Here is a 15675-nt window from a genome sequence, read left to right as displayed (position 1 = left end):
AACACTGTTTCATAGAAATAAAAAAAATTCACATTAAAGCGATAATCTGCAGTTTCTACATCATTTTTTGGACTTTGAAATGAATTATACATTACCAGTCAAAAGTTTTGGAACACCTACTCTTTCAAGGGTTTTTCTTTACCTTTACTATTTTCTACATTGTAGAATAATATTGAAGACATCAAAACTATGGCTTAACACATATGGAATCATGTAGTAACCAAAAAAGTGTTAAACAATATATTTTATATTTGAGATTCTTCAAATACCCACCCTTTGCCTTGATGACAGCTTTGCACACTCTTGGCATCCTCTCAACCAGCTTCATGAGGTAGTCACCTGGAAGGAATTTCATTAACAGGTGTGCCTTCTTAAAAGTTCATTTGTGGATTTTTTTCTTCTTAATGCATTTGAGACAATCAGTTGTGTTGTGACATGGTAGGGGGGTATACAGAAGCTAGCAATATTTGGTGAAATACCAAGTCCATATTATGTAAGAACAGTTCAAATAGGCAAAGAGAAACGACAGTCCATCTTCACTTTTAGAGACGAAGGTCAGTCAAAACGGAACATTTCAAGAACTTTGTACGTTTCTTCAAGTCTAGTCACAAAAACCATCAAGCGCTGTGATGAAACTGGCTCTCATGAGGACCGCCACAGGAATGGAAGACCCTCAGTTACCTCTGCTGCAGAAGATACTGTCACGCCCTGGCCTTAGAGATCCTTATTTATTCTCTATGTTTGGTTAGGTCAGGGTGTGACTCGGGTGGGAAAATCTATGTTTCCTATTTCTTTTCTTTTTTTTTGTGTGGTTCCCAATCAGAGGCAGCTGTCTATCGTTGTCTCTGATTGGGGATCATTGTGATTTTCCGTTTGGGTTTTGTGGGGTGTTATTTTCTGTTTAGTGTCTGTGCCTGACGGAACTGTTCGCTTTCGTTTTAGGATTTGTTATTTTTGTTTGAGTGTTTCTTGAAAATAAATATCATGAACACTTTCCACGCTGCGCTTTGGACCACTCTTCCTTCCACCGACAACGAGCGTTACAGATACGTTCATTAGTTACCCACCTCAGAAATTGCAGCCCGAATAAATGCTTCACAGAGTTCAAGTAACAGACACGTCTCCATATCAACTGTTCAGAGGAGACTGTGTGAATCAGGCCTTCATAGTAGAATTTCTGCAAAGAAACCACAACTAAAGGACACCAATAAGAAGAGACTTGCGTGAGCCAAGAAACACGAGCAACGGACATTAACCAGATGGAAATTTGTCCTTTGGTATGGATTTTTGCAAATGTTTTAAAAATAAAACTGAAATATCACAGTCATCATCAAGTCAGAGCTAAATGGTAGAATGCAGATGAGGCAGACATCATTGAACGACACACCATTTCTCCATTATATTAATAATCTATTGTCAATGTATGGCCAGCTTCAGCCGAGGGAGGATTTTCACCCTTAGGATCTTCACCCATTTGATCTTCAGTGGTGGGATTTTCGAGGGATCTTCAGCTATGGGATCTTCAGTCGTAGGATCTTCAGCGATGAGACCTTCACCCATCGGATCTTCCATCGTGGGATCTTTAGTTTGGGGACCTCCATCTTGTGGAGGTCTTCATTCATTATGTGGGAATCTTCAGCCATGGGATGGTCAATCGTCAAAGCATTGTCAGCCATGGCATCTTCAAGTCTGGTTGCATCACCATTCATGGTACCTTCATCTGTAAGGACACATGACCAAAGCTTTTCAAATAACTTTGAATGCTTCTTCTGTCAGCACCAACGGAGAAACAGTCCGAAGCCAAAGAGCCATGGTCCTAGTGAGCCTAGTCAGCTGGGAGAGAGAGACAAGACAACTCAGTTAAACTCAGTTAACTTCAGTTCAGCTTTTTTCAGTTCTATTCCATTCATTTGAATTAAAAACAATCACAGAAAGGTACTTAATTCTTACCCAGAAATGATTTGATATTGAGATAAAAATGGCTGCATTGGACCTTTAATATGTCCTAAGGCTCATGGCATTGATATAGTGTAATGAGACATTAGGCCATCATTGTAAATAAGAATTTGTTCAAAACTGAGTTGTCTAGTTAAAAAAAAGGTTAAATAAAATAAAGATTTCAGATGCAAATAATTGTATCACTTCCCAGGATGAGTCCTCATTTCATCGCATTGCTTTCCCACAAAAAACTCTGGTTGTGTCCCAAATGGCACTATATTCTCTGTATGGTGCACTACCCATAGGGCTCTGGTCTAAAGTAGTGCAATATAAATGGAAAAGGATGCCATTTGTGACGCCCCCTCTCTCTGCTGCAGGTGATAAAAGGGTCAGACTCTGGGAACCCAGACCCTAGACTGCTTGGAGTTGTAGCGTAATCAGTGACACCATGGCTGTGTGTCGCTCTGTCACCTTTCTCAGGCCAGTGTCAATGATCACACCCTCCCATTTCACACACTTACCGGGCCAGTCACTCCTCTAGCACAGGTTCACACTTGCAGTCAGCCACACTTTCCAAATGTACAGTACAAGCTTATGCAGATTGAACAGTTAAACACGTATCTACAGTTGGAGTCTGACGTTTACATACACCTTAGCCAAATACATTTAAACTCAGTTTTTCACAATTCCTGACATTTAATCCCAGTAAACATTCCCTGTTTTAGGTCAGTTAGGATCACCACTTTATTTTAAGAATGTGAAATGTTAGAATAGTAGTAGAGAGAATTATTTATTTCAGCTTTTATTTATTTCATCATATTCCCAGTGGGTCAGAAGTTAGTCAATTAGTATTTGGTAGCATTGTCTTTAAATGGTTTAACTTGGGTCAAACGTTTCGGGTAGTCTTCCACAAGCTATTTTGGCCCATTCCTCCTGACAGAGCTGGTGTAGCGGAATCAGGTTTGTCAGCCTCCTTGCTCGCACACACTTTTTCAGTTCTGCCCACACATTTTCTATGGGATTGAGGTAAGGGTTTTGTGATGGCCACTCCAATACCTTGACTTTGTTGCCCTAAAGGGAGCAGGGAGTTGTGTCATGTGTCATTTCCGGTCACAACTTGCAGACTTGTTTACGTGCTGCTGTGCGTTTTGTTGCTAACCTTACTTTGCTACCTGACAACTTTACGGTGTTTACTTTTAATTCCCGTTTATATATTCAGTTTTTCCCTCACTTTTTTTTCATTTAACTTTTTCACTCCGGACGCTTTAGCTGGACATGGTTCATCAGGACTTCCAACAGCCGAAGCTAAGTAGTAACATTAACATGATGCCTTCTGATTGCAGTCGTTGTACTCATAATATACAGGAGAACGATCGCCTTATGGTAGCTTCAGATGCAATTGTTAGGCAAGAGTAATTTCTGTGTAGGAAAAGATGAAACAGCGTCTGTGCCACCAGTAAGTACAGATAGTAGTATAAATCCTCAGGGAAATGCGGTAGGAATGCTCAACCAGTGTCGCTTGCTCCGACAGAAACTTTCAACCAGTTCTCCCCATTAAGCAGCGAGTCGGAGTCAGAAGCTGAGCCTTCTCTGGTCTCTACTCCTCCCATTACGGGGTCTGAGATGCCAAAGCCTCCCACCATTAGCTCTGACAAATTGAAAACCCTAGTCATTGGCGACTCCATTACCCGCAGTATTAGACTTAAAACTTAAATCATCCAGCGATCATACACTGTTTACCAGGGGGCAGGGCTACTGACGTTAAGGCTAATCTGAAGATGGTGCTGGCTAAAGCTAAACCTGGCGAGTGTAGAGAGTATAGGGATATTGATATCCACGTCGGCACCAACAATGTTAGGATGAAACAGTCAGACGTCACCAAGCGCAACATAGCTTCAGCGTGTAAATCAGCTAGAAAGATGTGTTGGCATCGAGTAATTGTCTCTGGCCTCCTCCCAGTTAGGGGGAGTGATGAGCTCTACAGCAGTCTCAACTCAATCACTGGTTGAAAACTGTTTTCTGTCCCTCCCAAAAGATAGAATTTGTAGGCAATTGGTCCTCTTTCTGGGACTCACCCACAAACAGGGCCAAGCCTGGCCTGTTGAGGAGTGACGGACTCCATCCTAGCTGGAGGGGTGCTCTCATCTTATCTACGAACATAGACAGGGCTCTAACTCCCCTAGCTCCACAATGAAATAGGGTGCAGGCCAGGCTGTTAGCCAGCCTGCCAGTTTAGTGGAGTCTGCCACTGGCACAGTCAGAGTGTAGTCAGCTCAGCTATCCCCAATGAGACCGTGTCTGTGCCTCGACCTAGGTTGGGCAAAACTAAAATAGGGCTACTTCTGCAGTTATAGTCAATGAACTAGAAAATAAAGGAGAGCCGTACTCCTCTTTAAATCTGCATATTCCTCCAAAGCTCAGTTGTCCTGAGTCTGCACAACTCTGCCAGGACCTAGGATCAAGGCAGACACTCAAGTGTTTTAGTACTATATCTCTTGACACAATGATGGAAATAATCATGGCCTCTAAACCTTCAAGCTGCATACTGGACCCTATTCCAACTACACTACAGAAAGAGCTGCTTCCTGTGCTTGTCCATGGTTTTAGACCACATCATAGCACTGAGACTGCACTTGTTAAGGTGGTAAATGACCTTTTAATGGCGTCAGACCGAGGCTCTGTACCTGTCATTGTGCTCCTAGACCTTAGTGCTGCTTTTTGATACCATCGATCACCACATTCTTTTGGAGAGATTGGAAACCCAAATTAGTCTACACGGACAAGTTCTGGCCTGGTTTAGATCTTATCTGTCTGAAAGATATCAGTTTGTCTCTTTGGATGGTTTGTCCTCTGACAAATCAACTGTATTTTTTGGTGTTCCTCAAGGTTCCGTTTTTGGCCCACTATTGTTTTCACTATATATTTTACCTCTTGGGGATGTCATTCGAAAACATAATGTTAACTTTCACTGCTATGCGGATGACACACAGCTGTACATTTCAATGAAACATGGTGAAGCCCCAAAATTGCCCTTGCTGGAAGCCTGTGTTTCAGACATAAGGAAGTGGATGGCTGTAAATGTTCTACTTTTAAACTTGGACAAAACAGAGATGCTTGTTCTAGGTCCCAAGAAACAAAGAGATCTTCTGTTGAATCTGACAATTAATCTTGGTTGTACTGTCATCTCAAATAAAACTGTGAAGGACCTCGGCGTTACTCTGGACCAGATCTCTCTTTTGACGAACATTTCAATACTGTTTCAAGGAGAGCTTTATTCCATCTACGTAACATTGCAAAAATCCGAAATGTTCTGTCCAAAAATGATGCAGAAAACTGTATCCATGCTTTTGTTACTTCTAGGTTAGACTACTGCAATGCTATACTTTCCTGCTACCCGGATAAAGCACTAAATAAACTTCAGTTAGTGCTAAATACGGCTCCTAGAATCCTGACTAGAACCAAAATAATGTATCATATTACTACTCCCTACACTGGTTTCCTGTTAAGGCAAGGGCTGATTTCAAGGTTTTACTGCTAACCTACAAAGCATTACATGTTGTGCTTCTACCTATCTTTCCGATTTGGTCCTGCCGTACATGCCTACACGTATGCCCACATGCCTACATGCCTACACGTATGCTACGATCACAAGATGCAGGCCTCCTAATTGTCCCTAGAATTTCTAAGCAAACAGCTGGAGGCAGGGCTTTCTCCTATAGAGCTCCATATTTATGGATTGGTCTGCCTACCCATGTGAGAGACGCAGACTCGGTCTCAACCTTTAACCTCTTGAGTGTAGGGGGCAGTATTTTGATGTTTGGATGAAAAACGTACCCAAATGAAACTGCCTATTTCTCAGGCCCAGAATCTAGAATATGCATATAATTGTCAGATTATGATAGAAAACACTCTAAAGTCTCCAAAACTGTCAAAATATTGTCTGTGAGTATAACAGAACTGATATTGCAGGCGAAAACCTGAGGAAAATCCAACCCTGAAGTGCTGTTTTTCCTGAAAGCTCTCTGTTCCATTGCCTGCCTTCGCTCCATTTAAAGGAATATCAACCAGATTCCTTTTCCTATGGCTTCCCCATGGTGTGAACATTCTTTAGACATAGTTTCAGGCTTTTATTTAAAAAAATTAGCGAGAAAGATCACATCGCGTCATGCAGCGGTTTGCATGCGCAACTGCTTGGAGTAGACATTTTCTCTCTCTCTCTCTCGTATTGAAGAAGCTACAGTCATTTATTGTGTCACTTTTAGTCCCGTGAGTGCAAACATCCGAAGATCATCAAAGGTAAGCGACCAATCTACTTGGTCACGAAGCTGTTTGTAATGTTTTGTCTACTGGGAGAGATGTCCTTAAGTAAGAGTGTGTATGATATCTGTATAAGAGTAAGACTATAATGTCTGACGTACAAATAAATAATAACTCCGCCAATTTGCATGGTTAAGTGTCTATGTGTGTAAGATGTAGTGCGTATAGTCTTAATATTCATGATGATAATTGTAATCCATATTGTATCACCATCATATTTGCATCCTAATTACCTTTAACATAATTGAAAAACACATCCCAGCATTTCCACAGCAATTGACATTTCACATGATCATGAAAGAGACCTTGCATTACTATAGATAAAGCTTCACTACAGTACAAATGTATCCCGTACAATATGTTATTATTTCTTTTTTTTGGAACCTGAAGTCCCTGTAGAATTTAGTACAGCCATGGTGTTATGGAGCAGTCTCATTTTGCAATGATCGGTCTGGGACACTTGGTCTTGTTGCTCCGAGCTCCAAGTCTGTGTACTCAGTGGAAAGCCACCTTGTTTACAGTCTCTAGAGGAAGTTTCAAGGCGGATTGCATAAACTCTCTGATTGCGCCCTCTGGATTATTGGATGCATCCTCAGGAATTCCAGAAAATATTAGATTTTCACGCATGCTACGACTTTGTATGTCTATTAGCGACTCCTTCGTCAATCTGTTTTCCCTGAGTAGACAATCCATTATAGAATCGTGGATTTTTACCTTGGCTGCGAGTGCCTTGTTCTCTTCTTGGAGCGTGAGAATTTCACTCTGGCCAAACTCCAAACTACCCCTCAGCCCTGCTACCTCCTCACACAACTTTTACAGTGTTGCATAGATTCCATGGATTAAACAGACACTTAAACTAACACGACATGTAAGTGTCGGGTTTACACAACCTGAAAGCATGATGTACACATAGATGTCATGTAGACGTTAAGGCGTTCATGGTGATATCTTTCATAATAAACTTACACAAACTGACGTGTCAGTGCCACGTTACACGACGTGAACACTATGTCAACATGACATGAACGTGGCGTGAACGCGTCGGCATTTTGACGCCTTAGAACAAAACTTCTCCATTGACAATCCATGTTAATTCATGACGGTATTTTACATCGCTAGGAATATGTTAGGTGACTTAGTGAGAGGTATCAGTAGCTTCACTAGGTTGAATTCTGGCCTGAATCACTCCCAAAGTACGTGGTAAATTGCAGCATGTTGCTCCTGCCGCCCATATGGCTCGCTTGTGGGTGTGCTGGCAGCATATAGGTTATTAAATGGGTAAATAGTTTAATCCATTCTCTATTTCATGAATTTATTCACTGGTAAATATTATCTAAGCCAATCTGGTGACAAACAAACTTGTTTCCAATCGTCCACAAGGCTGGGAAAACCTATTCAAGTAAGTAAATACTATAGTGTAGGCTAACTCAATTGAGTGGCTAACATAGCTACCTAGCTATCTAGCCAACTTTACAAAATGTATAGCTAGCTAGCTAAGTGAATTAAATATTACCAGCTACCTAACTTCATATTAGCTAACTATCTTGATGTATTTAATAACATCCAATATCATACACATCAACTTACTCAGGTTTACTACACACATAATATCTTGTCTCAATTTTCTAACATCTGTGGCATTGGCTCACAGGCAACAGGCAAGGGAATAAAACATATATTGCTAGAACCTATTGCTTGAATCCAAAATATCGGACATTTGAAAGCTCTAGTTTTGACCGTCATAACACCTCTGATGGCAGTAACTTTACAACCACTTTTTATGGTCAATTTAGACTGAGAATAGTATCTAGTTATGGTAAAGGGTGAAATAAGTAAAGCCAGTTGTAATTGTAACGATTTAGCAGATTATAAAAAAAGATTAGTCTTTACGTGGCTAAAAGGAAAGGTATATAACATATCCTGTTTACAGGAAACTCACTCTACATCCTTAGATGAAGTTGCGTGGAAATAATGTTGATCTGAATGTGCAAATAGTTAGGAATGATTTGCAAGGAAGGTGGATATTTTTTAATATGAAAGTGGACGAAAAAGAGATTTGGCTCATTAAGCAAATCAAATCAAATGTATTTATATAGCCCTTCTTAGATCAGCTGATATCTCAAAGTGCAGTACAGAAACCCAACCTAAAACCCAAAATAGCAAGCAATGCAGGTGTAGAAGCACAGTGGCTAGGAAAAACTCCCTAGAAAGGCCAAAACCTAGGAAGAAACCTAGAGAGGAACCAGGCTATGAGGGGTGGCCAGTCCTCTTCTGGCTGTACCGTGTGGAAATTATGTTCATAAAATGTTCATAAATGACCAGCATGGTCAAATAATAGTAATCACAGTACTTGTCGAGGTTGCAACAGCTCCTCAGGAGTAAATGTCAGATGGCTTTTCATAGCCGATCATTGAGAGTATCTCCACCACTCCTGCTCTCTCTAGACAGTTGAAAACAGCAGGTCAGGGACAGGTAGCATGTCCGGTGAACAGGTCCGGGTTCCATAGCCGCAGGCAGAACAGTTGAAACTGGATCAGCAGCATGGCCAGGTGGACTGGGGACAGCAAGGCGTCATCATGCCAGGTAGTCCTGAGGCATGGTACTAGGGCTCAGGTCCTCCGAGAGAAGGAAAGAAAGAAAGAAATAGAGAATTCGAGAGAGCATACTTAAATTCACACAGGACACAGGATAAAACAGGATAAATACTCCAGATATAACAGACTGACCCAAGCCCCCCGACACAAACTACTGCAGCATAAATACTGGAGGCTAAGACAGGAGGGATCAGAAGACACTGTGGCCCCATCCGATGATACCCCCGGACAGTGCCAAACAGGCAGGATATAACCCCACCCACTTTGCCAAAGCACAGCCCCCACACCACTAGAGGGATATCTTCAACCACCAACTTACCACCCTGAGACAAGGCCGAGTATAGCCCACAAAGATCTCCGCCACGGCACAGTCCAAGGGGGGGGCGCCAACCCAGACAGGAAGACCACATCAGTGACTCAACCCACTCAAGTGACGCACCCCTCCTAGGGATGGCATGGAAGAGCACCAGTAAGCCAGTGACTCAGCCCCTGTAATAGGGTTAGAGGCAGAGAATCCCAGTGGAGAGAGGGGAACCGGCCAGGCAGAGACAGCAAGGGCGGTTCGTTGCTCCAGTGCCTTTCCGTTCACCTTCAAACTCCTGGGCCAGACTACACTCAATCATAGGACCTACTGAAGAGATGCGTCTTCAACGAAGACTTCTTGATGCACCCATCCCGTTAGCGGGATCATTTTCGTCAACATCCGCTGAATTGCAAAGCGCCAAATTCAAATTAAATTACTAAAAACAAGCTTAGCTTGTTGTTAATCCACCTGGCGTGTCAGATTTCAAAAAACTTTTTGGCAAAAGCGTACTAAGCGTTTATTTAACCTTTCTGATCTCCCTATCCCGGATCCGGGATCGTGAATACAGACTCAAGCTCATTACCATAACGCAACGTTAACTATTCATGAAAATCGCAAATGAAATGAAATAAATATGCTAGCTCTCAAGCTTAGCATTTTGTTAACAACACTGTCATCTCAGATTTTCAAAATATGCTTCTCAACCATTGCAAAACAAGCATTTGTGTAACAGTATTGATGGCTAACGTAGCATTTAGCGTAGCATTTAGCGTTAGCATTCAGCTGGCAACATTTACACAAAAAAACAGAAAAGCATTCAAATAAAATAATTTACCTTTGAAGAACTTCAGATGTTTTCAATGAGGAGACTCTCAGATAGCAAATGTTCAGTTTTTCCTGAAAGATTATTTGTTTAGGACAAATCGCTCCGTTTTCTGCGTCACGTTTAGCTACGAAAAAAACCCTGTATCCAGGATTGTGTAAATCTATCAGCAAGCTCATTAGCATAACACAACGTTAACTATTCATGAAAATGGCTAATGAAATGAAATTAATCTATTTGCTCTCAAGCTTAGCCTTTTGTTAACAACACTGTCATCTCAGATTTTCAAAATATGCTTTTGAACCATAGCTAAACAAGCATTTGTGTAAGAGTATTGATAGCCTACCATTGCATTAAGCCTAGCATTCAGCATGCAACATTTTCCACAAAAAAACATAAAAGCATTCAAATAAAATAATTTACCTTTGAAGAACTTCAGATGTTTTCAATGAGGAGACTCTGTTAGATAGCAAATGTTCCGTTTTACAAAAAATATTATTTGTGTCGACTAATCACTCCGTTTTGTTCATCACGTTTGGGTAAGAAAAAAAAAAAAGAAAAAAATCATTAAAACGCGAACTTTTTTCCAAATTAACTCCATAATATCGACAGAAACATGGCAAACGATGTTTAGAATCAATCCTCAAGGTGTTTTTCACATATCTATCGACGATAAAATCCATCGTGGCAGTTTACTTTCAATTCTGAAGAAATGGAATGCGCATGGACTTACTGATTACGCACACAGGACACCGGGCGGGACACCAGGTAAATGTAGTCTCTTATGGTCAATCTTCCAATGATATGCCTACAAACACAAACACCTCGGGAATATACAGAAAGCGCAGGCTCATTCCTGGCGCATTCACAGCCATATAAGGAGACATTGGAACACAGCGCCTTCAGAATCCGGGGCATTTCCTGTATGAAACATAATCTTGGTTTCGCCTGTTGCATTAGTTCTGGGGCACGCACAGATAATATCTTTGCAGTTTTGGAGACGTCAGAGTTGTGTCTTTCCAAGGCTGTCAATTCCATGCATAGTCGAGCATCTTTTCGTGACAAAATATTGCGCTTAAAACGGGCACGTCTTTTTATCCAATAATGACACAGCGCCCCTATAGGTTCAAGAGGTTAAAACTTCTTCAGGATCGGTGGGTCCCCCACGGGACGGTTGAGCTAACGTAGGCTAATGCGATTAACATGAGGTTGTAAGTAACAAGAACATTTCCCAGGACATAGACATATCTGTAATGGGCAGAAAGCTTAAATTCTTGTTAATCTAACTGCACTGTCCAATTTACAGTAGTTATTACAGTGAAATAATACCATGCTATTGTTTGAAAAGAGTGCACAGTTATGAACTTGAAAAGTTATTAATAAACCAATTAGGCACATTTGGGCAGTCTTGAAACAAAATTTTTAACAGAAATGCAATGGTTCATTGGATCAGTCTAAAACGTTGTGCATACACTGCTGCCATCTAGTGGCCAAAATCTAAATTGCAACTGGGCTGGAATAATACATTATGGCCTTTCGCTTGCATTTCAAAGATGATGGTACAATTTTTTTTTTTTTTTTTTTATTATTTTTTTCTTTGTATTTTTTTTTATTACCAGATCTAAGGTGTTATATTCTCCTACATTAATTTCACATTTCCACAAACTTCCTTTCAAAGTTTCCTTTCAAATGGTATCAAGAATATGTATATCCTTGCTTCAATGCCTGAGCTACTGGCAGTGAGATTTGGATATTTCATTCGAGGGAAAATTGAAAAAAAGGGTGGATCCTTTTAAGTAAAAAATAGGATTTTTACATTTTTAAAGTAACAAATAATTAAACAGCAGCAGTAAAACAACAAGCGAGGCTATAATCTGGGGGTACCAGTACAGAGTCAATATGCGGGGGTACCGGTTAGTCGAGGTAATTGAGGTAATATGTACATGTAGGTAGAGTTAAAGTGACTATGCATAGATTATAAACAGAGAGTAGCAGCAGCGTAAAAGAGGGGTCTGAGTAGCTATTAGCTGTTCAGGAGTCTTATGACTTGGGGGTAGAAGCTGTTAAGAAGCCTTTTGGACCTAGACTTGGCGCTCCGGTACCACTTGCCGTGTGGTAGCAGAGAGAACAGTCTATGACTATGGTGGCTGGGGTCTTTGACAATTTTTAGGGTCTTCCTCTGACACTCCCTGGAGGTCCTGGATGGCAGGACGTACTGGGCCATATGCACTACTGGGCCGTACGATGTACTGGGCCGTATGCACTACCCTCTGTAGTGCCTTGTGGTCAGAAGCCGAGCAGTTGCCATACCAGGCAGTGATGCAACCAGTCAGGATGCTCTCGATAGGGCAGCTGTAGATCCTTTTGAGGATCTGAGGACCCATGCCAAATCATTTCAGTCTCCTGAGGGTGAATAGGCTTTGTCGTGCCCTCTTCATGACTGTCTTAGTGTGTTTGAACCATGATAGTTTGTTGGTGATGTGGACACCAAGAAACTTGAAGCTGTCAACCTGTTCCACTACAGCCCTGTCGATGAGAATGGGAGCGTGCTCGGTCCTCCTTTTCCACAATCATCTCCTTTGTCTTGATCACGTTGAGGGAGAGGTTGTTGTCCTTAAACCACACGGTCAGGTCTCTGACCTCCTCCCTCATCATTGTCGGTGATCAGGAATATCACTGTTGTGTCATCGGCAAACTTGATGATGGTGTTGGAGTCGTGCCTGGCCATGCATTCATGAGTAAACAGGGAGTACAGGACGGGACTGAGCACGCACCCCTGAGCGGCCCCCGTGTTGAGGATCAGCATGGCGGATGTGTTGTTCCCTACCCTTATCACCTGGGGGTGGCTCGTCAGGAAGTCCAAGATCCAGTTGCAGAGGGAGGTTGTTTAGGCCAAGCTCCCTGCCATCCAGGACCTCTATACCAGGCGGTGTCAGAGGAAGGCCCTAAAAATTGTCAAAGACTCCAGCCACCCGAGTCATAGACTGTCCTCTCTGCTACTGCACAGCAAGCTGTACCGGACCACCAAGTCTACGTCCAAGAGGCTTCTAAACGGCTTCTACCCCCAAGCCATAAGACTCCTGAACAGCTAATCAAATGGCTACTCAGACTATTCGCATTGACCCCCCCTCTTTTACACCACTGCTACTCTCTGTTGTTATCATCTATGCATAGTCACTTTATTAACTGTACCTACATATTACCTCAACTAACCGGTGTCCCCGCACATTGATCCTGTACCGGTACCCCCCTATATATAGTCTTGCTATTGTTATTTTACTGCTGCTCTTCAATTACTTGTTACTATTATTTCTTATTCTTATCCATATTTTTTTTTAACTGCATTGTTGGTTAGGGGCTCATATGTAAACATTTCACTGTAAGATGTACAACTGTTGTATTCGGCGCATGTGACTAATATACTTTGATTTGATTTAAATGTGACCAATTAAAATTTATTTGAGAGAATTCCAAGAGTGTGCAAAGCTGTCATCAAGGCAAAGGGTGGCTACTTTCAAGAATCTCAAATACAAAAATATATATTTTGATTTGTTTAACACTATATTGGTTACTAAATGATTCCATATGTGTTATTTCATAGTTTTGATATCTTCACTATTATTCAACAATGTATAAAATTGTGAAGACAAAGAAAAACCCTGGAATGAGTATGTGTGTCTAAACGTTGGTACTGTTTATGTTGAAGAAATTGCCATGGCGGTGCAATTTAGAAGTAGCACAAAAACCCGCAACTAGCGACCAATACATTTTCACCCCCGACATCGTTTTCAAAGTGGCCCAATTTCAGGAAAGCTGCAGACATGACAACCCTGAGTGTGGTTTGAATTGGGACAATTGCGTAATATGTACCATACGGCAACGTGATTACGCAAAATGTGTGCACGCTGTGTCTCTCTGAGGGAAATTAATGGCGTTTTTGTATGTGTTTTGGATAAACACCGAAAATAAGTTATGTGGTAATAACATGCTTAGGATATGTTACACGTTTTGTTCTATGACATCATATTCATCAGCTAACGTCACTTATTGTGAATTTTGACAAATGTATGTAATAATAAAATAAAACTAATCACAAAGGCTTCATAATTCATTAAGGTCATGTTAACTGATTTATGTCAGAAAAAACGCATAGGATGTCCTAAACCTGTGTTAACCTCAAACCTTATTTTCAGTGTGTATTGCAAAGCCCTATTCTTTCCCAAAAGGGATGGCTGAACGAACCAGAGCGAACTCATTTCCGGGATTTAGGACTACAACTATAGTGAAAAAAAAGATATAGTGGTGAGTGGTTTCTGAAGGATAATTCTAATTGTTTCGTAAATTCCTTCTTGTGTTTGAATATAAGCACAATACAAATTGACATGGATTCAAATTTAATATTTTTAATGAGTTATCCACAATGTAAACGTGACGTCATCATTTGTGCTGCAGGCAGAATACTCAGTCGCACATAAAGGAAATTTGTCAACATACAAGTCGACGAGAAGTTATGGCGGAATTGAATCGAAGTCTTCAAGAATATCTGGCCCAGTCTAAAGGTGGTGCCAAGACGATATCTCAGTCCAGCTCAAGTACGACCATAGATATCGAATCCACTTCAGTAGCTGGGAGCTGGTTCGGTAGCTGGTCGAGCCCGTTCTCTGGTTCCAGCAGTCGCGGCGGAGGTTCGACAGGCCAAGGGTTAGGCAGCGGCTATTCCTGGCCGTGGTCTACGGAGCCAGACCCATGTCTTCCGGGAATGAGTCGCTCGCAACGACTGGTCGCTTTCGGAGTGTGTATTGCGTTCTCAGCGTTGTGCTTTGGACTGTCCGCCCTGTACGCACCCTTGTTGCTGTTGTATGCGCGCAAATTTGCCCTTCTCTGGTCTCTCGGCTCTCTTTTCGCGATTCTGGGAGCAGCCATACTGCGGGGACCCAGCAAGCTTATAGCGAGGCCGACTCCCAGCGCGTTGGTGTATCTGTGCTCTATTGGAGGTACACTTTATGCAGCGCTCAGCCTTCACAGCACCATACTTACCGCCGTCGGAGCCATTGTCCAGGTTGCCGTAATCGTTGGGTACATCGTCTCTTTGCTGCCGGGCGGTAGCGCAGGAATTCGATTCATGGGAGGGATGGCAGTGTCTGCTATCAAAAGGACTGTCACGGGTAAAACGATGCCAATTTAACCACCACTTCAATTAATCCGAACGGACTTTTGCCCTCTTGTGAATAGGACTGAATGACTAGTTTAGAGTGCACTAGCAAAACAATGTCATAATGTGGCCCATGACAATGGTGTTAATTCCTTTTCTCTTGTAATTTACTTCTGATGGACCAACATGCCCAGTAATATATCAGAATAAGACTCAAATGGAACAGACCAGCAGAGAACTATGAAGCCTCATGTCTTTTTTTCAACTAATAAAATGTACAATCTTACCATGGAATGTATTTTCTATCCTGAACCAAGGGATAGAATATTGGCCTAGAGTGAATGAAATACTTGGTGCAGGACCAAGGGAATAGCACCAAAAGTACCAATTCTGCATGCCAGGCAAGCTAAATCAAGCGTATTTCTAAAACCGTAGGCTATTTGAAAGTCTGTATTCAGGTCTGGCTAGTTTAAAATGCATATTTCCTGTCTTTCCTTGAGGTTTTACTTATCCTAACTTCCTCCTTTAGGTTATCACTTATTGAGAC

The 15675-nt window shown here is 41.7% G+C and overlaps 1 protein-coding gene across 1 annotated transcript; it reads left to right on the top strand.

The window, feature by feature from the left end:
- The first annotated feature begins 14346 nt into the window (after positions 1–14346).
- On the top strand, positions 14347–15414 carry sft2d3 (SFT2 domain containing 3). The gene has a single exon (XM_021612654.2). The coding sequence runs from the start codon at positions 14487–14489 to the stop codon at positions 15159–15161; it is 675 nt and encodes a 224-aa protein (XP_021468329.1). The 5' UTR covers positions 14347–14486; the 3' UTR covers positions 15162–15414.
- Positions 15415–15675: the final 261 nt, after the last annotated feature.

This window comes from Oncorhynchus mykiss, chromosome 8 (assembly GCF_013265735.2).
Source record: "Oncorhynchus mykiss isolate Arlee chromosome 8, USDA_OmykA_1.1, whole genome shotgun sequence".
Classification (NCBI taxonomy): Eukaryota; Metazoa; Chordata; class Actinopteri; order Salmoniformes; family Salmonidae; genus Oncorhynchus; species Oncorhynchus mykiss.
The sequence above is the reverse complement of the archived record's forward strand: the minus strand, read 5'-3'. Positions and strand labels throughout refer to the sequence as shown.